Source organism: Ips typographus, linkage group LG2 (assembly GCF_016097725.1).
Source record: "Ips typographus isolate SLU linkage group LG2, UJ_Ityp_2.0, whole genome shotgun sequence".
In the NCBI taxonomy this organism is placed as follows: domain Eukaryota; kingdom Metazoa; phylum Arthropoda; class Insecta; order Coleoptera; family Curculionidae; genus Ips; species Ips typographus.
Window position 1 is genome coordinate 10,958,119 of NC_138423.1, and position 24,360 is coordinate 10,982,478.

A 24,360-nucleotide genomic window follows, 5' to 3' on the forward strand; every position below is an offset into this window, starting at 1 on the left:
GTTAGAATGCATACAATTCGAGTTGTAATCCAGGACATTTTTCTCTATTTATTATTTGCGAACTGAATATCGATCCGACTTTATCTGACATTTAAAAAATTTGATTCAATCATCTTTTTTTTAAAAAAAAATATTAACAATCACAATTTTAGAAAGCGGGAAATGAGGGCGGGAAGTAGAGGTGCGCAATATGATACTTCCTAACCTTCAATGACGTTAGTAATGACAGCATTACATATATGGTTGTAAATAAAGGTGCATTTCACGGCCGCAAAACAGTACGTGAAGTGAGTACTTTACGTCCGTTTGAACAAAAATAGTATATTCTATATTAAGAGCGGAAAGTAGATATTTGCCGCTTGCACATGAAAATTTCTTCGCCTCAAGCTGCAATCATGTAAAAGCGGCAAAAGTACTTTCGGCTCGAAATATAGACGATATTTTTTCGACGACTGCTGTGGGGTGGAGTAGAAGGACAATTCACATCATTTTCGTAGCTCGAACTCATTGTCACCGATAAATCACTTTGACGGAATGGCTTTATTTCAAACAGGTATGTCAAGCGTTGTTATGAAAACGCCGAAAAAGTTGGTGGGTAGATTGTTAGTAGAAAGCGAAAACGCTCTAGGACAGAAAATGATTCACTTGCGGCAAATAACCACTTTCTGCTTTGAAATGGAAGCGTACATGAGGTACTTTCAAAGTCAGTAGTCGAAAAATATTTTTTCGGCGAAACGACCTTAATTTTAATTTTAGCAAAAAACGTTAAATACAAAACTAGTAGATATTTAGGTCTACCTTACTTTAAATTGAACATTTATTATACAGGGTGTCCCAAATTTGAGTAACGAACCAAACTTATATTTTTTTAAATACAATGACCAACCTAAACAAGGTGTCCCAAATTTGAGTAATCAAATTAACCCTTAATCACATAGTCGAGGCAATATTGTTAATACCAACAGATGCTGCTGCGGAAAAACTTGAATACCGATACAGACATATTTTACATCAAACAACACATTCGTCAATGTATTTAAAAAAACATAAGTTGTTACTCAAATTTGGGACACCCTGTATAACACCTGTTTATCTAAGAGTAAAATAGGCCTAAATATCTACTAGTTTTGTATTTAACATTTTTTGCTAAAGTCAAATTTAAGGAAGTTAAGGGGGTGGTCAAAATTAAACCAATCACCCTGTACGCTTCCATTTAAAAGCAGAAAGTGGTTATTCGTCGCACGTGCGCAGAAAGTGAATTATTTTCTGCTCTAGAGCGTTTTCGCTTTCTACTACCAATCTACTCACCAACTTTTTCGGCGTTTCCATAACAACGCTAGTTAAGTCACCCTAAAGTGCCGACTATATATTTCTAAGTGCTTAGTATACATTTATAAATGCTTAGCTTGTTGTTTTCTCCTAGATAGTTGCGCTTCCAGTTTGGTTAGAGTTAGTCAGTTGAAGTTAGTTGTAAGATACACTTATTTGTAATTTTTAGTAATTAAATAATTTTTTAAAAAAGCAATCTCGGCTTTTGACTAGTTAACTGGCGCAGTCTTAGTGGATAATTTTCGGGCTCGTTATCGAATCGACGGTATCGAACTAACCGAGAAAAAGAACTTACGTTTATTGTGGAGTGTTACAAAACCTCTTCAATAAGGAGATTGGACCAACTTTGCCCAATTCTCGCGAGGACCAGCATTTTTGGAAGGACCACATTGCCAACCGAGGTGCCAGCCCTTATAGATGATGATTAAGTCCATAATCGTTTTTATGTAAGTGTAATTGACAATTTTTCATGTCTGAAGTTGACGACCTAAGAGTATTTTTTGATAATTTGCGTTTATCTGCACCTTCAACTGGCTCTGCTTCTAGTTTACATTCTCAAGAAGTACAAGAAATTCAAACTATTAGTAATAAAACATTAAAAACTAATCAAGTCAAAATGCCTGAATTCAAAGCTGAATACTTGAACTGCATTCCTACTTTTGATGGCAAACCTAATGATCTCCAAAGATATCTAGCAGTTTGTCAAAGTGTGATTGATGCATTCTATAAACCTAATCAACCCAATGATTTTCAAAATATTTACCTACTAAATTGTATTATTGGTAAATTAACAGGAAATGCAAAATTAGTATTAGGAACCCAAAATGTGACAACATGGGACGAACTTAAACATATTTTGAATAGGAATTTTGCGGACCAAAGGGATGAAGCCTGTTTAAATCGAGATTTAGTCATGCTTCGTCAACAAAATAATGAAAAACCAAGTTTGTTTTATGACAGAATTTTGCATATCCTAAATTTACTTTGCTGTTATATTAATGTACATGAGGATAGTGATGCTGCAAAACAATTAAAATTTAACCTTTATAACGAACTAGCTTTAAAAACATTTCTCTCGGGACTTAAAGAACCGTTAGGAACCACAATACGTTGTATGCGTCCAAGAGATCTTCCACAAGCTCTTCAATTCGTAACTGAAGAATATAACACCCACTATTTCCAAAACACTAATAAACTACCTACACAATCGGCAGTAAGACAACAATCAACAACACAAAATTTTAAACCATTTCAAAATCAATTTATGCCTCAAATGCCCCAATACAGACCAAACTTTAGTAATTCATATAATCCTCAAACACCTAATAATTTCTTTAGGCAAGGACCTCAGTTTCCTTCACAACCGATTCCAATTAGACCTGACTACTCTAAACTTAGACAACATTTTCCGACTAATTCGCAAGTTTTTAAACCTAGACAGGGTAACAACGTTTTCCGCCCTAATCAAAATAAGTCCCTTCCAAATCCAACTCCGATGAGTACGACGACTCGCAATTCGACAAATATGTTTAGGCAACCCCAAAATTTTCAACGACACTATAATCAACCAAATTATACAGTGGAGGAACTTTATAATACACAGACATTTGATGACGTTAAAGAACATGCTGACAGTCAAAGTAGTCAAGAATATTGTAATAATGCCTATTCTGAAAAACAAATTTTCCTAGAAAATGAAGAAACATTAATACCACAGGAAAATGATTATCACACCTCGCAATACACTGAACCTTACCAATCAGACAATGACCCAAGTTCATTTTACAATGCTGACGCAAATTTTCAGGTACCAGGCCCCAGCAACCAAGAAACATAATACCTGAACCTGAAATAATACCCTTTAATAACGTTAACACAAGTGAACTCTCATATATTATCTTCCCAGAGCATAACTTAAAATTCTTAATAGATTCGGGTTCCACAAAATCATTTATTGATCCCTATGTAGCCAAAAAGTATTTTTCAAGTTGCATATCATTTGACCCTTTTGTAGTTTCAACTGTATTCCAACAATCATCTCATCAGCATAGTGCAGTCATACCCGCTTCCAAAATTTTCAAATTACCTAATCCCCAATTTCTCAAATTTTATCTCTTTAAATTTCACAATGTTTTTAACGGTTTGATAGGCATTGATAATTTGAAATCTTTACAAGCAAACATCGATTATAAAACGGGATTCTTAAATACACCTTATGCCAATATCAAATTACAGTTCCATGAAACAAAAATGCAAGTAAACAATATTACTGTTGCTCCTCGTGCACAACAAGTTGTTCGAATTAAAACAAGTGTTCAAGATGGTGAAATAATAATACCATATCAAAAACTGCATAATTGTGAAATTCCAAACTGTATTACAGTAGCTAACAACGGTTATGCGATAACCACGATAACAAATAACACTTGTAACCCTGTAACTCTAGATCTTTCAGAGCCTTTTGATGTTGAAAAATATGACACCAAATATGACCAACTAATTGATAGTAATTTGCATAATTTTGAGAATGGCAGCGACATACAGAACCAATTCAACCCCTCACAGATAAGAACCGATCATCTTAATTCGGAAGAAAAACAAAACATTTTAAACTTGTGCAAAGAATTTTCCGATATTTTCTACTATGAGGGAATGCCACTAACTTTTACAAGCAAAATTAAGCATGCAATTAATACAAGTGATGAACTACCTGTGTATGCGAAGTCATATAGGTATCCATTTATACATAAAGCAGAAGTAGAAAGTCAAATAAACAAGATGTTAAAACAAAATATAATTCGCCCAAGTAATTCACCTTGGTCAGCACCTATCTGGGTTGTACCCAAAAAGGCTGATGCATCGGGAAAACAAAAATGGCGTGTTTGTGTTGACTTTCGGAAGCTAAATGAAAAAACAGTGGACGATAAATACCCCCTTCCGAATATTACTGATTTACTCGATAAACTTGGCAAGTGTCAATATTTCACTACTCTAGACCTTGCAAGTGGGTTCCACCAAATTGAGATGGAGGAAAGGGATATCCCAAAAACAGCATTTAGTACTGAACAAGGACATTTCGAGTACACGCGAATGCCGTTTGGACTAAAAAACGCTCCGGCGACATTTCAAAGAGTCATGGATAACATCCTCCGAGGAATCCAAAATGAAAAATGTTTAGTTTACTTAGACGATATCATTATATTTTCCACTTCTCTACAAGAACACCTAGAGCGACTTAGATCAGTATTTCAGAGACTTCGTGAATCTAATTTTAAAATCCAGTTAGATAAGAGCGAGTTCTTACGTCGCGAAGTGGCATATCTAGGACATGTAGTAACACCCGATGGCGTTAAACCTAATCCCGATAAGATACAAGCGATTAGAAACTACCCCCTACCTACGACAACAAAACAAATCAAAGGATTTTTAGGCTTGCTTGGATATTATAGGAAATTTATCAATAATTTCGCCAAACTAACAAAACCACTTACTAAATGCCTAAAAAAGGGTGCAAAAATAGAACACAATCAAGAATTTGTTGACTGTTTTGAAACATGCAAAACTTTGCTTATGTACGAACCAATTCTCCAGTACCCAGACTTTACAAAATCTTTTAATTTGACATGTGACGCAAGCAATGTTGCTTTAGGAGCAGTACTTTCCCAAGGCACTATAGGACAAGATAGACCTGTAGCGTATGCTTCAAGAACACTGAATGAGTCAGAACAAAATTACTCAACGATTGAAAAAGAATGTCTTTGTCTCGTATGGGCTACCAAATATTTCAGACCATATTTGTTTGGCAGAAAATTCAATATAATTACGGATCATAAACCCCTTCAGTGGTTGTTTAGTTTAAAAGATCCAAATTCAAAATTATTACGCTGGCGCATAAAACTTGATGAATTCGATTATAATATCATATACAAAAAAGGAAAATTGAACACCAATGCCGACGCCCTTAGCCGAATAGAACTACACATTAAAGAAACGGACAACTTTCAAAACTTAGTTGAATATATGAACGAATTCAACAAAAGTCTAGAAAAACCCGACAACAAGGATGCTGATGACCCGAATGACGACCCGGATGAAAACATAGATCAGATGTCAACAGTAGTGCAACCTGACCTAGACCAACACAATTTGCCTGAGGAAACAGCAGAGGACGATGACCAAACAGTACACACTAATAGAGATCAAGATCCGATAGTAGGTGTCCCAATTATAGAATCAGCTGTTAATTACGGCGCCAATCAAATAATAATCACACGAGTACGTCATTCACCAGCAAACACTAAAACAGTTATCATGTTTGAGAAAAAACGTCGATTTCACGTTCAATTATCCGAAGATAATTTCGAAGCTGACATAATGAAATTCATTAAGGAGCATATTGTACCGGGAAAATTGTACTCGATTTATTTTGATGATCCAAATGTGTATGAACCTTTCTGTGACGTAATTAGTAGAAACTTCAGATGGCCCTCCTTAAAGTTTAAGCGATGTACTATAAAACTCATAGACGTAATTAATAATGATGACGTAAAAGCAGTGATCAAAAATTATCATGAAGGCAAAACCAACCACAGAGGTATCGACGAAACAGAACAACGAATAAAAATGAGATACTACTGGCCCAACTTAAAAAATTCTATTCAGTCTTACATCAACGAATGTGAAGTATGTCAAAAAAGTAAGTACGAACGTCACCCAATTAAAATGGAAATGAATATCACTCCCACAGCATCCAAACCATTTGAAATCATTCATCTAGATACATACACACTAGACAAAACTAAATTTCTAACTATCATTGACAGCTTTTCTAAATACGCTCAAGCGTATCCGTTGCATTCACTAGCAGCCACAGAAATAGCTGAAAACTTAATCACATTTTTCTCCCATCATGGAATTCCATCTAAAGTAATTGTAGACAATGGTACTGAATTTAAAAACATAACTGTTACCGAACTTTTACAACTACACAAAATTCAGATACATTTTTGCTCACCTAACCACCCCCAATCAAACGGAGTCATCGAACGTTTTCATTCGACATTGACTGAACATATTCGACTCTTAAATAATCAAGGATTTGACAAAACACCTATCATACAAAAAATTAAATATGCTATACTGGCATATAATCACTCGATCCATTCATGTACCAACTTCAAACCTATTGACATTATAAGTGGTCATATTAACAACGACGACCCTTTTAATATCCAATTAGATCAAACGTTAATGAGTAATTATGTTTCAGAACATAAAGACAGAGTCAAAATATTATATTCAAATATTAATGAAAATTTAATTAATAAAAAGGAGAAAGTTATTGGTAAACTCAATGAAGATAGAGACCCACCGACCTTGTTTACACCAGAAACTCAAACTTATATAAAAAAACATCAACGACAAAAATTAGGCAATACATTTCACCCGCCTACTAATATCGAATTAATCGACCCTATTCGAAAAACTGTGACTACAGTTGCTCAAGGAAAGACCCATATGGACAACCTTAAACGTCCTTTTAGACATAAATATAGTTTTAATAATTAAAATTTAACTATAAGTATTTAATATAAGAAATTAGTTCAAACTCTCGCACTACATGCTTTGTAATACTAAGCTATTATATTTCAGCGTTTTAGGTTACGTGTTCGGAACGCAAGAACAAATTGTGTTAAGACAATTAGACGACAACATTGGACTTATACCCGTTAAATTAGGAACTGCAAAAATCACTGACTACTCTCATACATTGATACACTACTACGACTTAAATCCAATTATTGACGAGATAAATATTTTACATCTAAAATCAAATGACATAACGATGCTATTAGATAAACATCAAGAATATTATAACGAAATCAATAATTACTTGAAACTTTTAAATTTGACACAAAATCGAGTTGAGAACAAACTAACAGAAATAATACCACACACTGGCAGAGTAAAAAGAGGATTAATAAACGGTTTAGGCTCAATATTTAAGACAATTACGGGTAATCTTGATGCGTCAGATGGTATAAAGCTCGAATCAGCTAAGAAAAGGCCACAGGCGTCATCAAACGATGATGTCACGATCTCTGTACGTCTCGCTTTAAATATTGCTGCTCTCGTTACTTTCCAAGTTGTTGCAGCCAGTCAGTGGCGTGCTATTATTTTATCAGTAAAATGAAACATTTTCGTCGTTTTTAATAAAGAAAATAAAAGACAAAAAGTTTTTCAAAGGAATGGAAACTCCTTCTGCTTCTTTCTTCATAAATTGTAAGACGTTACTGACGATTTCACGGCCTTGGCTGTATATGATAACACCTTTCTTTCCAACCTTTTTGAAAGACATTTTGACAAAATAACGTTTTTTATTCATAACACTATGTGAACTTCAACTGCGACCATCAACAATACAACCAAAACACCAGACTAAAACGGAACCTAACCTAACCCCCTAAGTCTCCCTGTCCGCCACTACATTTTTTTAAACTTGGCAACACCGTTTAGAGTGCCGGCTAGTAAAAGCATATAAAAAGGTCCAAATGTCCCTGGCCGCTGCCGCATCTGTTTTAATTGTGTCCAAGTAAAAACCGTACTACGTTGCCAAGTGGCTTTTTGACCGCTTAACAATATATTTTCGGGAATATTTTAATAGGACGCCTCTGATTATATCTAATGCGACGGCAACTGTAGAAGGAGAAAGAAATAGTTTTAAAAACTGCGTCATTGATGATGCGGTGGCCTTTTCTCATCTGATTCGAGCTCTACATTACGAGCATCTCATCAAGGAATTGCAAGGTAACCAGAAAAATTTAGAAGCAAGTATTTTGAAACAAAATTCATTGTCATTGGTAGTGATTAGGAGATTTAACTCTACGTTACAACAAATCAATCACAATGAGAAACTACTGGAGTCTAGAATTAATAAAGTAGCAGCTTTGCTAGAAAATTCAGCTTATAAACAAAATAACGTATACAATCTTAAAGATTTAATCAATCAGGTAGTGAATGTATACGAAATTATTGATTCCATTTTGCAAGATTTGGAAAATTCATTAGCATTTTCTAAATTACGCATTATGCATCCATCGATCATTCAAACTAAGGATCTTTATGCTGAACTCAAAGCCCTTCAAGACAAAATAGGGATTGAAAAAATGGTGATGCCTGTTACTTTACAGAACACTTTGCTCTTTGAAAAAGTAATCACCCTAGATGCATATGTATTTAATAATAGAATGACATACATAATTCGTATACCAATAATGGCACCTGAATATTTTGATTATTTCCATTTATATTCCGTACCAGTATACCATCAGAGCCTGTTTAAGGTTGTACTACCGCGAAATAAATTCCTCCTAAAAAATCAATTACACTATGCATACTATGGTGAAGAATGCATCGAAACCAACCCACAATCTTTCACTTGTACAAAAAAGGACCTTGAAGACATCCAGGACACTAGCCCCTGCGAAATCAAGCTTTTGAACTCCGAGAAGGACATTTCCAAATGTAAACAAGTTGAAGTCAAAACAAGGACAATTTTAGCCAATCGATTGGAATCTACAAATAAATGGATTCTTGTACTCCCACAAAAATAATCTGTACAACTTAAATGTAACAATCAAAATGAAGTTGTGCGAATAAAAGGGACATATTTGTGCCAAATTCCTTTGAACTGTGAAATGACGGTAAACACCGTGCATATAAGTAATGATGTAGATGGAAAAACTAGCGAACAACCAATCTTATTTCCTGATTTTGCTGACACTGCTGCATCTCTGCCTGTTCTCAACCTTAGTGTACATCTTAGACAAGTGAAGCTGGATGAACTCCATCAATGGGAAAACGAAATTGTCAATAACCAACCCTCGATGATCTTCTCCGAAGTGTCGACAGTTCCTAGCCTTTGGACAATTCTCATCTACTTCGTTGTTGCCATACTCTGTGTGTTCCTGATCCTGAAGAAAGTTCTACCCATCTTACTTTACAAAAAGACCCAGAACACTAACGTAAGGTCCAGGGAATCCATAGATGTTGAACTTCCTCGTCTAGCCTAGAAGTTCATTCTCAACGGGGGAGGAGTTAAGTCACCCTAAAGTGCCGACTATATATTTCTAAGTGCTTAGTATACATTTATAAATGCTTAGCTTGTTGTTTTCTCCTAGATAGTTGCGCTTCCAGTTTGGTTAGAGTTAGTCAGTTGAAGTTAGTTGTAAGATACACTTATTTGTAATTTTTAGTAATTAAATAATTTTTTAAAAAAGCAATCTCGGCTTTTGACTAGTTAACTCGCTTGACATACTGTTTGAAATATACACATTCCGTCAAAGTGAATTATCGGGGGTAATTGCACGAGTGCATAAAAATTACCGATAATTTTGCATGAAAACTTGTTATCTCTTAACTGCATGAGTTTATTTTCATATTTTTTTGGCGAAAGACACCGACACCGAAGGTGGAGGGCTTTATGAAAAAAATATTACTTTGGAGGCACTTGATGCTCCATAGTGCAACCTTGGCAACTCACATAGGCATTACACAATAAGCAATGCGTTTTTTAGGACAGTAACTTTCATAATAAGAACTAATCCCAATATGCGCATAATACCGAGTTGCTTTCTATTTGCTGGAGAACAGAAACGTATTTTATAAATATCATTTACTGTCCCTATACAGGGTATTCCAAATGTTTCAAAACGGTCTACCTTATACCAGGTGTCCAAGAGCACCCTGGACATAGGAGATTAACATGGGAAAACGGTTTTGATTTTTTTGCGCCTGTACGGTTGATTTGATTGAAAAATCGTATTAATGAAAGTTGTAGTACCTATCACGGACTAGTAATCTGTATTTTTTTCAGATCTCTAACTTGAGCCCTTTCGTCGAAAAACACGAACAAAAATGTGAAAATATTAACTTTTTACCTGCACTGTATAAGCGGTTGTCGAGCAACCGTACCAGCAACAATGATCTGTTTACCCGTTGCCCGACAACCGCCTATACAGTGCAGGCCAAAAGTTTAAATTTTCGCATTTTTGTTCGTGTTTTACGACAAAACGGCTCAAGTTAGAGATCTGAAAAAAATACAGATTACTAGTCCGTGATAGGTACTACAACTTTCATTAAAACGATTTTTCAATCAAATCAACCGTACAGGCGCAAAAAAATCAAAACCGTTTTCCCATGTTAATCTCCTATGTCCAGGGTGCTCTTGGACACCTGGTATATCTGTTCAGTTTGTCTTCTCTTTCTTTTCTTCAATCTTTTTTGAAACAAATAGTCAAAGTCTAAACGATGGTTTCTATTATTAGTATGACGTTTATGTCTTGTGTTTCTCAAATCCTAACCTGATTCCTATTTTCTAATTTTCATTAGAATTTAATTATTTGTATTAACTACTTCTTGCAGTGCACTTGCCATTAACAGTACAAATGCACTGCATTTTATGTGAATGTCACTTTAGTTCTTGTATAATTCGGATTATGGGTAATAAAAAAGCTCATCCAACTGTAAAAATATTTATTGTATAATAATAGTACAAAAGAACACATAACTAGAACAAAAAAAACGCATCCGATTTTGGTTAAGACTTCCTTTATATCTTTTATATTAAAAAAATTGACAAACCATCGCGTTACAAGACGAGATAATTATATTGGCATTGTCGACAGTTTTCCGGGTACGATGAGGCTACAAATATCATTTTTTCCGATGCACGAACCGATAAACAATCTCATACACGTCCGACGACGACTAAACACCAGAACGCCACTACACGGGGAAGAGGGAGCGGGGGAATTGTTGCATTCCTATACTTTTTAATACTACATTTATAATATAATACAACGAGAACGCGCACCAACCAACACGGCAGCAGTAAGGCACCAGATTTAGTTTCTTTTTATACAAATTATTACAAGTAAGGATCGTTTATCAACAATTATGTCAAGAGCATCGTTATTATTATTGTTTTCATTATTATTATGATATAGTTACAAATGGTAGTATATACATTGGAAAAAATGTTACCGTTTTCTTCTGTTGTTTATGATGGGTCATAAATATCGGTGGCACTAGATTTCTGTCCAGTTAAAAGAGCATGTGTTCCTTATGATCTGAAATATTAAATACAATCTTGGTTAGAGAATTTCAAATCGTTGAGAGAAATACAGGGTACCGCAAAAAAATTATTAATATGGTTATTTACTAAATAAGTTAATAAGAACAGTGAGAGAAAACGTCAAAAATGAAAGTAAAAAAAAAAAAACATATTTCAGAACATTCTACAAAAGGTGAATTTACCTAAATGGAATAACACGTGTCAAAATATGAGCGGAGCTGTGACGTATGTCGATACTGGATAGATCCAAATATTCCGAATAGACTAGAGGTAGTACCAACCTAACGACCTAATCATACTAAACCTTACGCCACGTCAACTGGGACTGTATTTTATTTTTAAACCTTGCCATTTCGAAACGAATCAATGGATTTTAATGCGGTTTGGACTGTCATTGGAATTGTCGACTTATCCGGAAAATGGATATGACAATGTTCAATCTTCAATTAAGCCATATTAGTAGGTTTATATCCAACATTCAAATGCCCATCGTAAGTTCAACATTATCTGAGTGACTTTTAAGGACAACCCCAAGTTTGGTAAAATCTCACAGGGTGTGCAGCGGCAGTAAATGAAGCTTGAAATTGCAGCCTACACTTGACAGAATGACAGATCAAAGCTACTGATTACTAATTCGTTTTTGAGCACAAAATCGATATTTCTTGAGTCACAGGATGTTAATTGAGAAACGACGAAAAACGTCACGAGATACTGACCTAAACAACACTTCCTTACCTTAAAACAAAAGCAAAAAAGAAGTTATTGGTCAATTGAGGAATACTCGAAAATTTCACTTTTTTGCATGCTCTTCTTTTACACCCTGTATAGGCAGTTACAATAAATCAAAGTATAAGTTTATCGCGATAGCAAAATGCCAAATGACAGTCCAAACCGCTTTAATTTTCTTGAGGTAGGTTAGAACCACATAAAAGAGAACTTAAGGTTTTAAGAATGTCGCTGTAAAGTTAGGAAACTTATATTGTGCTAAAGGGTTCATTTTATGATGTTCTTTAAGACTTAAGTAATCCTTGTGTGGGGTTAGTGCGAGTAGGCATAAAACAAGCTTAAGATTTTAGCACGAAAAATAGATTTTATTAAAGGTACAGTTTTCTGGAATAGCTCTTTGAACACACATAAGTAAGGACCAAAGCCGCTTATCTAATCTCAATTATTATAGCAACAAATTTCATTAAAATTGTAGTGAGTTTAATGCCAAATACAATAGTTCATACGACATGAAAAAATAAAAAATCAAGATTTAGAATATGTCCAAGTCCTTACAAGAACAGAAGGATTAGCCGTTAGGATGCACTTCTTAAAAATCTTTGAGGATCTCTATCGCACTTATTAACTTATTGACGAAAGTGTGGCTAAAGTTATTTTGATGCCACTTGTTCTAGTTAATAAAGTTCAAACTTTTTCAGAGACAAAACGTATGACTCACCTTTAATCACTTTCGGCATCCGAGTCGCTCTCCTCCTCGGCGTTTTGCAGCCATTCAACGAATTGGCGCATCTGATCAACAAACATCATCTTCCCCTTGACGCTGTAGTCCTGCCGATACCATTTCAGGATCGTCTGTTCGGAAATCACGTCCGTCTTGTACAACAACATAATAATTTTCTGGAAGGCGCGCATGAATGTCATGTTTGAGTAGCAGTACTCCTGCACTTTGAGCAGGAGCGACAATTCGGCGCGAGCGCCCTGCGAAAATGCCGCAAATAGCGGCGTGTATTGCTTCAGGTGTTTCACAGCTTGATCGGTGACCAATTCGTCTTTTTTTGACCATTCTGGTATGTCCATAACAGTCGCCCAGGCGATACAAACGGTCTCGTGTTCTTGAATGTTGTCACGTTGCGCGATCTCTTTGATCTCATTGATCACCTCGCGCAACGGCTTGCCCTCCGATAAGGCGTCAGCCAACAATGTTTGCAGCTCTTTCTTAGCTGCTTGTTGATGCTGGTCTTCGTACAATTTTAATATCTCGTCGAGGCCATTGTCTTGGAAAGCATTCCGAAAATATACCTAAGATTTAAGTAGTTAAAAACTAGGTTTGCAGTGAGTTTAGGTTTAAACTAAAGGTTCATTTACAACCACTTTCAAGTTTACTTCATGTTTGACAGTTCTCTACTTACCATTTACAATGACATTGAAAATCTGTAAAATTTTAGGCTAGATAGATGTAAATACATCGGGATTTAAAGTGTAATCGTCGTCGTATTTGTAATTTGATACAAGTTTTATGTTTAAGACAAAAATCTTTAGACAATTCTAAATCTAGTAAACAAATCATCGATCAAACCTATAAATTGGTCATTGTGTTTGCATCTGCCAAGCAGCTTGACGCACTTCGAAGTCAACTTGAAATTATTTTTAATGTACAGGGTGAGTCAACAATAAAGTTCATTATTTCATTAGGTTAGAAAAATACAAAAAATGTTAAATACAAAAGTTTTAGAGAATATTGAGATGCATAGTTGAAAAATTGTTGTTTTTTCAAATTGAACGCCCTATAGCATCTAACGCAATTTTATTTCGATACATTTTTTTTGTCGTCCCTGTAGAACGTTTGCACCAAATATGAGTAGAGAGGTGTTCTACCTCTAGAAACAATAGCGATATACAGGGTGTCCCACGACGAAAGAACTCGATTGATATTGGAAAAAGTATAAATAGGAGAGTTTTGAAAATTTGGTAGGATACTGATGTGGGCATGCCCAATCCAACTAAAATATTTTCAAGATGGTTGCACTTCCGCTTATACCGGAAGTCGATCACAACTTTCTTATTTTAAATAGAACACCCTATATATTATTACATATTTGGATTCCTCACAAAATTCTGACCAACTTTTGTATAGAATGCCCTATGCCTATCTCTAGCCGTTTTCGAAATATTTGATGTTTTTCCAAAAAAGTGACAGTTGCAACGCTCAACATATTTTTGTACTATGTTAAAACCGTATTTCATTTTGCAATGAAACTTTGGGTTATTGTAAATAAAGGATCGTTTTATTAAACTGAGGGTGCGTAACGACTCATTTGTATACAGGGTCGTCAAAAAAAAATCATAAACTTGCCACTAAAAAAAATGAAAAATCTCAAGTTTTTTAAATGGAAACCCCCATTTTTTATGACGGAATCATTTTGAGCATTAAAAATTACTATAAGTTTCAATTTACTTGCCTATACCTAAATCCAACCCATTTCGTTTTATTTGAGAATAAACATTTTTTTATTATGCTGCACGGTTGGGCTTATGTGGTGTTCTAGTTGGTCATGATTTTGACACACGGTGATATTGGAGACCTGCAGGGCATGTTAATAACACTAGTTTTGAGTGTTTTGACAACTGCAAATATGCCGTCGCGGTTACGTTATTCAAACCAAGATTGCTTAAATCTGTTTATTATTTACGGAAAATGTGATAAAGTTGTGAGTAGAACATGTGAGGTATTGAGGTATTTGCCGCTCGTTATCTAGAAAAACCAAATCTATCACCAAAAGCTGTCAAGCAAATAATTGAACATTTTAAGAATACGGGATCTGTGAAGAGAAAAGCTATTAAAACAAAACCAATCCTTAATAATACAAATGTAGAAATTGCAATTTCTAACCAACTTTTGTGTACAATGCCCTTTTCCTATCTCTAGCCGTTTTCGAAATATTTGATGTTTTTCCAAAAAAGTGACAGTTGCAACGCTCAACATAACATGCTTTGCAGTTCTCCAATATCACCGTGTGTCAAAAGCATGGCCAACTAGAGTACCAGCTAATTCCAACCATGCAGCCTAATAAAAAAGTGTTTATTCTCAAATAAAACGAAATGGGTTGGATTTAGGTATAGGCAAGTAAATTGAAACTTATAGTAATTTTTAATGCTCAAAATGATTCCGTCATAAAAAATGGGGGTTTCCATTTAAAAAACTTGAGATTTTTCATTTTTTTTAGTGGCAAGTTTATGATTTTTTTTTGACGACCCTGTATACAAATGAGTCGTTACGCACCCTCAGTTTAATAAAACGATCCTTTATTTACAATAACCCAAAGTTTCATTGCAAAATGAAATACGGTTTTAACATAGTACAAAAATATGTTGAGCGTTGCAACTGTCACTTTTTTGGAAAAATATCAAATATTTCGAAAACGGCTAGAGATAGGCATAGGGCATTCTATACAAAAGTTGGTCAGAATTTTGTGAGGAATCCAAATATGTAATAATATATAGGGTGTTCTATTTAAAATAAGAAAGTTGTGATCGACTTCCGGTATAAGCGGAAGTGCAACCATCTTGAAAATATTTTAGTTGGATTGGGCATGCACACATCAGTATCCTACCAAATTTTCAAAACTCTCCTATTTATACTTTTTCCAATATCAATCGAGGTCTTTCGTCGTGGGACACCCTGTATACAGACAAATTTCCAGCATAGTAAAAACTAAAATATTTGTGAAAAAATTTAAGTATTGTAAATATTATTAGATTTAGGTATATGACAATAGAGAGATATGGTAGAAAACTTTAGTGACTGCTTTTTAATAACTCCAGGCTGTAAAGGTAAAAAAAGGTCAGGCAGTGTTTATACAACTTTGTAGTACTATGGAGATGTCATCTATAAGGCTGAGTTGTTATTTTAAATTCTAACCTGAAAATTGAAACAAAAATCGCCGAATATGATACGGAACTAACCGAAGTACAATAAGATCTCTTTAAAGCCAAGCATGACCAAGTCTTAATTTACGGCAGGCACAATCCCTATTAGTGGCTCGCCTTATTAAAATTGAAAAACGCATGCGCAGATGTCAACATAAGGAAGCCACTATTAGAGACAAGGCATCATTTGCACATCCCTATCTCTCTAGTATTAACAAAAAAGTTTTAAAATTTCATAGAGAATCTAAAAATGTGTTAAAAAATAGGGGGTTCCATTAAAGAAACTAATATTTTATCTGCCAGCCTTTTATGAACCACCCTGTATATCCTAGACAGACTATGCATCTCAATATTCTCTAAAACTTTTGTATTTAACATTTTTGTGTATTTGACTCACCCTATAAACGTCAGTATAGATGTTCATATGTCAGTCTTGCCAATTTCGGAACAAAGTTGACTTTGAAGTGGATGTAAATGTAGCTTAAGTTATGTTTTTACTATAAAACGATGTAACAGTTTTCGATAACATTTGCAGCATTAATAATCCGCAAATGCCAGTACGGCTGTAAGTTAATTTTCCAACAAATTAGATCTACCAAGGCAATAAAATGGCCTGAAGGCAGAACTGTGGTTTGTTGGATAAACTGAGTTCCTAGTAACTTAAAAGATAACAGCAAAAATGTACAGGGTGATCTAAAGTTGTATCTAACCAAAAACATATCATCTATTTCTAAAAGAAAAACTTGTTTTACTCTTGTCTGCTTTGGACGGCAATTTTGGATCACCCACGTGTTTAGATTTGTCTTACCTGTGATTGTTTCGTATCAGGGATGAAAGTAGAAAAATGCTGTTCGAGGTTAGCCTTACGAACAGCGGAGCTGAGTGAGTTAACGCCCTTTTCATTACGCCAACACTTAAAAATGTCAATAAGGAAGTCGAGCGCCAAATGATCTTTGACAAGATGAGAATTGTTGAGAACGAGAACGACCGACAACGGCACGCTACCGTTGGATATCCACAAAGCCAGCATAGCGGCTAACTTTTTACGGTCTGTATCTTTAAAATACTTTACGAACATCAAGATCTTCTTGATTTCGTCCTAAAAAAAAGAAGAAATATTTGCATAAATTTAACGTCAGCAAAAAAGAAGAGAGGTTAAACCACGTCAGTTAGCAACAAGAAAATCGATATTAAGCCATTTAAAAGCATTAATTTTGTATTACTTGCCAGTCAAAGTGATATACTAGATTTTAAATCCCACCTGGCTTAATTGCACAGGACCTGGCTTTCTAATAATTTATGATTCATAGTACATTCAAGACAATAAGAATACTCAGATTTAAATAATAAGTTATGTGTAATTTTAAATACCATTAACCCTCAACATAAATTGAATTTTACAATTTAAAATTATGTTAACCTGAATTCTCTTTGATATTATACAAACGATTAAGCAAATATGTTGATTTTTGTTTGTATCCGAAACCTGAAAAAACCATAACATGAACGAAATAACCACCTGATGATCAAAATCACATTGAGGATGAATTCCATGGAGACTATGTTTTCACATATTTTCTCTTACAGTCATTTCAAATTCAAATAGCTTTAAGCTTTATTTATGCATATATCTTGAGTTAAGTCATTATCAGTCATCAAGTTTGCCATATTCTAAAATTTGCTAAAAGCAGAATCTAGCTAACTGTGAGATTTCAGATTTGACAAAGTTGCATTAGACTATCACTTTTGAGCAGAATAAAGTTAGCCATACATTAAAAAGTAATAAAAAGTACTTAAAGTTTTTGTAAGTAACAAGTGCAAGGAATACAAAATGTGATTGATAATAAAATGACAAATTTGTTAACGTATGGTCTTGTGTATACCGAAATTGACCTTTATTTCATACTGTATCGTAATATGCTCTATTACGTAGTCGGTTTCAGTCCGGGAAATGATTCATACGTTACTAGTGCGGCAAAATGTGTTTTTTCCCGGACTAGTCTGGCAAAGACAAGGTATTATAATTTTGTTAGCAACTTATTTAACAGTTGGTGTCCAAAATGTATTGAGGTTTGGGTGTGTGAAATCACAAAAAAAAACTAAGAATTAAATACATTTTATAAAACTGAAGTATGAAATAAAACGTTTTACGATACTCTTCCGTGAAATGCAATTAAAGTACTTGTCTAGAAATTCCGGCAACGACTTGTACTTTAATAACCCATTTCCCGGACTTGTAACGTAAATTACTATTTCAGCTTCTTAAACTATTTCAAAAAACCTTGCAAAAAACTCTAAATCAAAATAGCTATTTATGTAACCAGTTACGAAAAGATCGATTTTGTGTAACGAATGAATGTTTGTAGGGCGAGCGCAGCGAGGTCCTACAATTTGAATGAGTTACACAATAAGACATTTTCGAAACATGTTGCATACATAATTTTTTCTAATTTTGACCAAAAAGCGGTAAAAACCATTTTTTAAAGTGATTTAACACAAATATTCACTTTCATAGCACCTTGTATAAACAGTGACAACGACATGTTATGATGGATGTCGCCCATATGTTTCTACAGAAATGCATAAAAACAGGGAGTGATGAAATGAACTTTTCATAACTAGTTACATAAAGTAAAATGTTGTGTCACTCTAATCAGTTTTGAAAAGTGTCACTTTATATGCCAAAATTAGCAAAATTCAATTTATTAAGACTTTTTAAAAAAATAGTATGTAATAAAGGTTTAATGTACGCTCAGAATTACTTTCCCTTATACTGAAAATATTCTTGGATCTATCATTTGCTTCAAACAGGCCCTAATATAAATTTAAATTCTAGCTGTTTCAACAGGGTTTGCTGAAAAACGGTAAAAAAACTTGCCATTAAATTAGAGCCGCCATTTAAATTAAAATTTGCCTGGTTTCTCAAATCACTTTAAAATCATCAACCTAAAGGTGGTTCATCAGATAATAAAGAAAAGTGACAAAAAGCTGAAAATGCTATTTTTTTAACCCTACTTGTTCATAAAAAAACTATAAAATTGGAACTCATTTGGTATAAGAATTACTTTGCCAGAAATGTTTTAATTCATTATTACTGATAATCCAAAATCTCTAAAATGATAAATAACAAATCAAAAAGGCCTTTAATTCAGTTTTTATTTTGACAATATTAACCGAAAATTAGACCCATAAATTTACTGGTCAAATTGGAGTTTCTGATAAAATTGGTAAGTTTTCCTGACACACTGAATTTTAGTTTTCCAAATTTACCGGTAAATTTACGCACATCATTTCATTAAGGTACAACTTTAACAGAAGAGTATGTCTGACTGAAGTAAATGCTGTTGCAACAACAAAATCTAAGTTTTTTCTTCCCAGAGAGTTAAGTACATCACTTTTCACTCATTTAATAACAGGTATAGTAAGTTACATATAAAAGTAATACTTACTTGAAAAATTTTCTCTAAATATTTATAACGTCGCATGAGCTTGATGAAGACCTGTTCCCAGTTCTTCATTTCTTCCATATTGATCTCGTCCGGGGTGTTAAAAATACACGCGTCCGTCTTGGGCGGGCCATCGCCTTCCTGGGACAATGTACCCCCCGGCACTACAAAAAAAAGATTACTTTGCATTATAAATCTATTACAGTAAGACCGCACAAACAAAATCAAACTTTCAATAGGTATTCTTCAACTAATCACTTGGAAACTTGAATTAGAAAAAAGGAATTAAAAACCGAATAGTCAAACAAAAGTGCAATGTTACTTTTTAAGTAAACTGACAAATTGAGCAATCTGTATGCTACTGTTACTGTCATAACATTGACGTCGTTTTCGTACTTTCCTCTCTTGTCATCAAGGCATTGTTACACAAAAGAAATATGCAGCTGGTCTCATACCTTGAACTTACATTTTTTAGTCTGAAGCACAAAATTTACAAAACACAATTTACTTAATCAGTAAAAAATCCAGAAATATTATTTTAATTATTATACTTATGTTTCTACACTAACAAAAAAGCAATTACATGTAAAAATAACAAACATTTAATACATATAATTTGATTAAATTTGTCAAGGCAATAATTATGGAATAAATTAGAAATCCTGTGATTTCAACCATGAAACTTTTCCATTACTCTGCACTGATAATAAGTTCAGAAGAAAGGTCTATAAGCTTATTGGGTGATTAAGCTTGACAAATTAAATTTGTCCACATTATGTTATATAAATAGAAGTTGTAACACTTACCAAGGATGCCACCGGCAATGAGAATATCAAAGAGAGACTCTCCATAACGGCGATAGTCAAGTTTGTTTCCGGCACCGTCCAAATAACGTGAAATTGCTTCGAAATCGTTAGCGCATTTGTCTAGACCAGAGATTATTGCGTCCCTAAACCCAATTGGATCATACCTCTCCTTTTCATCTGAATCACAAAAAAGTCAACTTTAAGACTACACTACTAGATTACACATTATTTAAAATAACTGAACAAAGTAAAATAAATACCTACCTCTTTTTCTGGTCTTGATGCGTTGACCGGATAGGACTGGTTTTTCTACCTTTTGACTCATACAAAAATTTCTGAAACAAAAGAGGATTTGTGATAACATGAAAAATTGCATTGATCAAATAAAACTTTCGGGTAAACACTATTAAACTTATCAAAGTTGATGACTCACAGTTTTGAGTCAGTTTAGATACGAAATTACAACTTGATTGTCAGTAAACAAGGTACAACCACGTGAATACAATAATACTCACTTAAGTTTCCTGTTGGAAACTGAATAAAGCAACCAAAATTAAGACTGTGTCACTACAGGGCACAAACTCAACAAATGCTTGTTCTAGACTGAATCTTCTTTTAAAGCTTTGTACCTCTCAAATAAGGTGCTATTTCTTTATGGGTTTATTGGTACCCTTGCAATTACCTACACCTCTGCTTACCTGCAACAATGTAAACCACTCTGATAGTGAAAATAGAAATTCTAGAAACTGAGATAAGAATTATTGTACCCCAAAAACCTTTTGGTATGGTTATTGAGGTGTGTTCTGAAAAGTGGAGACCTTGAAAACTAAACAAATGGGTTTTCAGGCAAAAAGTTACGCAGGAAATTATGTTCTTGTGGAACACCTTATTTAAAATTAAAATTTTAAAATGTTTAACTAATCAAAATTTAAACACAACATATAGATCCTGGCAAAATGGGGTACCTACATGCATGTATTTTTTAAATTGTCTTAATAGACTTATTTTGACTTAAATTTACCATGTGTAACATATTTTTATTCCAAAATCAGTCATTCTTTATATATATTGATTTTATTTACCTAATTTCAAATCGTCCACCAAAGCGAGGATTTATTGTTTACTGTTTAATGATGTAGCAGAACAGTATGGTGTAGAGTTGTCACTGAAACTCTTCTTAAATGTGAGCATAGTAATACAAGAAAATGTACATTACTACAAATTTTATTTATCAGCTGATTGAAGCTATCAGTTTTTAGTAGTTAGCTATCAGTAGAAGAAATGTCGTTTCCGCACTCAACAGCTGCAATCAGCGTGCGGGAAAATGTCACTTCCCGCACTTGTTAGCTAAATAACTATCATTGTACTAAACAGTCTGGCAACCTTTGATGTCACACCAGGTGATGAGCTTTTCCGTTTTTTTTTTTACCAATATTTCGCAAACCTTTTGTTAAATTGAACACAAATTTTGGAAAGTTGCTTCTCAAATAGTCCTCTTTCAAGTAGACATTATAATTTTGATGTCAGTTTTCAAAGCAGGTACCCTTTGAATCAATGATTTTCATAGAAAATTTGACAAAAACACTTCAAATCCTTGTGCCCTGGTTAAAGTAAATAAATAAAGTAATACATTGATCTGATGAGGATCACTTTATGATGACTTACATCAAAATACAAGAGTGGTATCATACTAATCCAACATTTATTTTTAGATTAATAAGGACATTGGAGAATGACCCTATCAATTAATTAGTAGTTTTTCACTTTTTCTTGTTCACTGTATTGTTCTGTGTATAGGCATATAATGATGGCACATTCAATTGGCAGGTATAGGGGAAAACTAGTGAATAAAATGTCATTGAAACAGTATGACAAAAGGCAGTACAGTAGGTTTATTCTAAATCCACCATCATCCTTTCTAGGCAACTATACTGTAATGGTAAGTTCACACATGCAGCATTTACTAATCAGAACACTATTAGTAGTTTGTGATTGGGCAAAAAACTGCTTTTTTCTGGAACAATCACAAACTACCAACAATGCTGTGATTTACAAAAATGCTGTACCTACATGTGGACTTATGGGATAAGTGATCAAAAATTACATCATCAATTACAGCTGATATAGCTCCAACTAAAAATCACAGTTTATGTATTTCTGAATTTTCTGATACACAGTGCGCCATCATATTACTACTAATATGATTTTATACAGCAAGTAACTTAAACCATTTTTTATTTACAATTAGGTCCAGGAGCCCAGGGAGTGGCCTAAATTCTTTGAGTGAATGAACTGGTTTAAGTCAAGTGTTTAATACAATATTCTATTAAATTTTGACTTCTTGTATTAAAACAAACTAAAATTACAGTTCTATTATAATCTGTAAATAGGTGAATGTCTGGGTGAATGTCTCTCAGTGATTAAACTAGTGAATAAAATTTTTTTTAAATCCTTGCTAAGCCTTAAATAATTGACTAATAATAGGACGAAATTTAATAAAAATACATAAATCATATACCTCAGTGTAATACTACTGTAATATGTATACATTTCAATTCTAGAAAATTTACACTAATTCTAAATGTGCAATGTTTCAATATCAATCAAAAATACAACAAATTTGAGAATATTTTTGACCATAGAATGATGAATACCAAATTTTTTAATTATCTCTCAACCCTGAATATTGATAAACAATAAACTGACTACTTTTCAAAACCAAAAAAAAAGTTCAGAAAGTACATTTACACTAATCTGTGAAAAGATTAAATTCAATCTTTATCCATCCATTCATAAATCAAACACATTTTGTCCTTTGTTTTGATAAACATACATTCTAGTCAAAGTTTGGAATTTTCCTGGGAATTTTATTGTTAAATTTATGGTCTACCATTGATGACTGATGTTTCATCAATGAAAAAAGCTGCAATCCTGCATTGAAGTAAGGAGTAGCTCACTAGTGGTACAACCATATTTTGAATAAGAAGGAAAAATTCTACAAAAAACTCTTCTAGTCTTGGACATGAAACAAAGACCTGAGAATTCGAAAATAAAAAGGAGATACTTGAGTATGAAATCATTTGTCCCCATTTCAAAATGAAAGCAGCACGTTGCAAGGTCACCTATTTGTTTCCAAATAGAAGGGAAAATGGCGGTTAGGAAAAATGTTGCCTGTGGCAATTCACAAAGTGAATTAAAAACCACGTGAAATGATGCAGTGAGGAATGAGGTTTTACTTGGAAAAATAACGGGACAGGCGACAAAAGCAGGTCAACGACTTAAGAGCGAATGGCAAGTTTACCACCCAATCTCTATGAACTTATGGATGTTAAATAGCAGGCATTTATCAATTTCGGACATCGGATGGTTTTTGACAATCTTAATTGTTGAATATGAACGTAGTATTAATTCAAGGTGAAAACGAAAAACATGTAGAAATACCCCCAATAAGCCAAGGAGGAGGTCCACCATTAGCAAAACGTTGCAGGCAATCGAACTTAATAATATTCACTTCAATGAAAAACTTTAACTCTACAAGCAGTTGTAGGGCAATAAACGTGACCTTTGTCAATAGTATAATAGTATAAAACGTAAAAATACTTACGTTCTTACTGTTTAAAGAAAGCACCTCCCAAGAGCCACAAAGAATTTAATGGACGTCTCGCTGGCAAAAGAAACGAAAACGGAATGAATTTGCAACGTTGCGGCGCCGACAAGTCAATCGATAAGCAAATATTGGCGGCCGATTTGAAATTTACCGCTCGAATCAACAGTTTTCACGTTGTTTTAATTCCGTTTTCACCGAAATCCACTAAAAAGATTTTAATCAAACAAAAATTACCGTGGAAAATTAATTTTCTTTTTTGAAAACCGCGTCAGTTTGACGGAAAAGTAAAATGAAAGGTGCGTGTCTCGTTTTTGAAAGATGCTGTCTTGATTTTAGTTGACTCACGTAATAAAGAACACAAAGAATTTGATGATACCAATATGA

The 24,360-nt window shown here is 33.9% G+C and overlaps 1 protein-coding gene across 1 annotated transcript; it reads right to left on the bottom strand.

The window, feature by feature from the left end:
- Positions 1–10,848: 10,848 nt before the first annotated feature.
- Positions 10,849–24,237, bottom strand: kra (basic leucine zipper and W2 domain-containing protein kra). The gene is made up of 7 exons (XM_081972233.1): positions 23,974–24,237; positions 20,634–20,704; positions 20,370–20,546; positions 19,567–19,727; positions 16,926–17,216; positions 12,909–13,489; positions 10,849–11,459 (listed from the first exon to the last, which is right to left on the bottom strand). The coding sequence occupies exons 2-6, from the start codon at positions 20,692–20,694 to the stop codon at positions 12,911–12,913; spliced, it is 1,269 nt and encodes a 422-aa protein (XP_081828359.1). The 5' UTR covers positions 20,695–20,704; positions 23,974–24,237; the 3' UTR covers positions 10,849–11,459; positions 12,909–12,910.
- Positions 24,238–24,360: the final 123 nt, after the last annotated feature.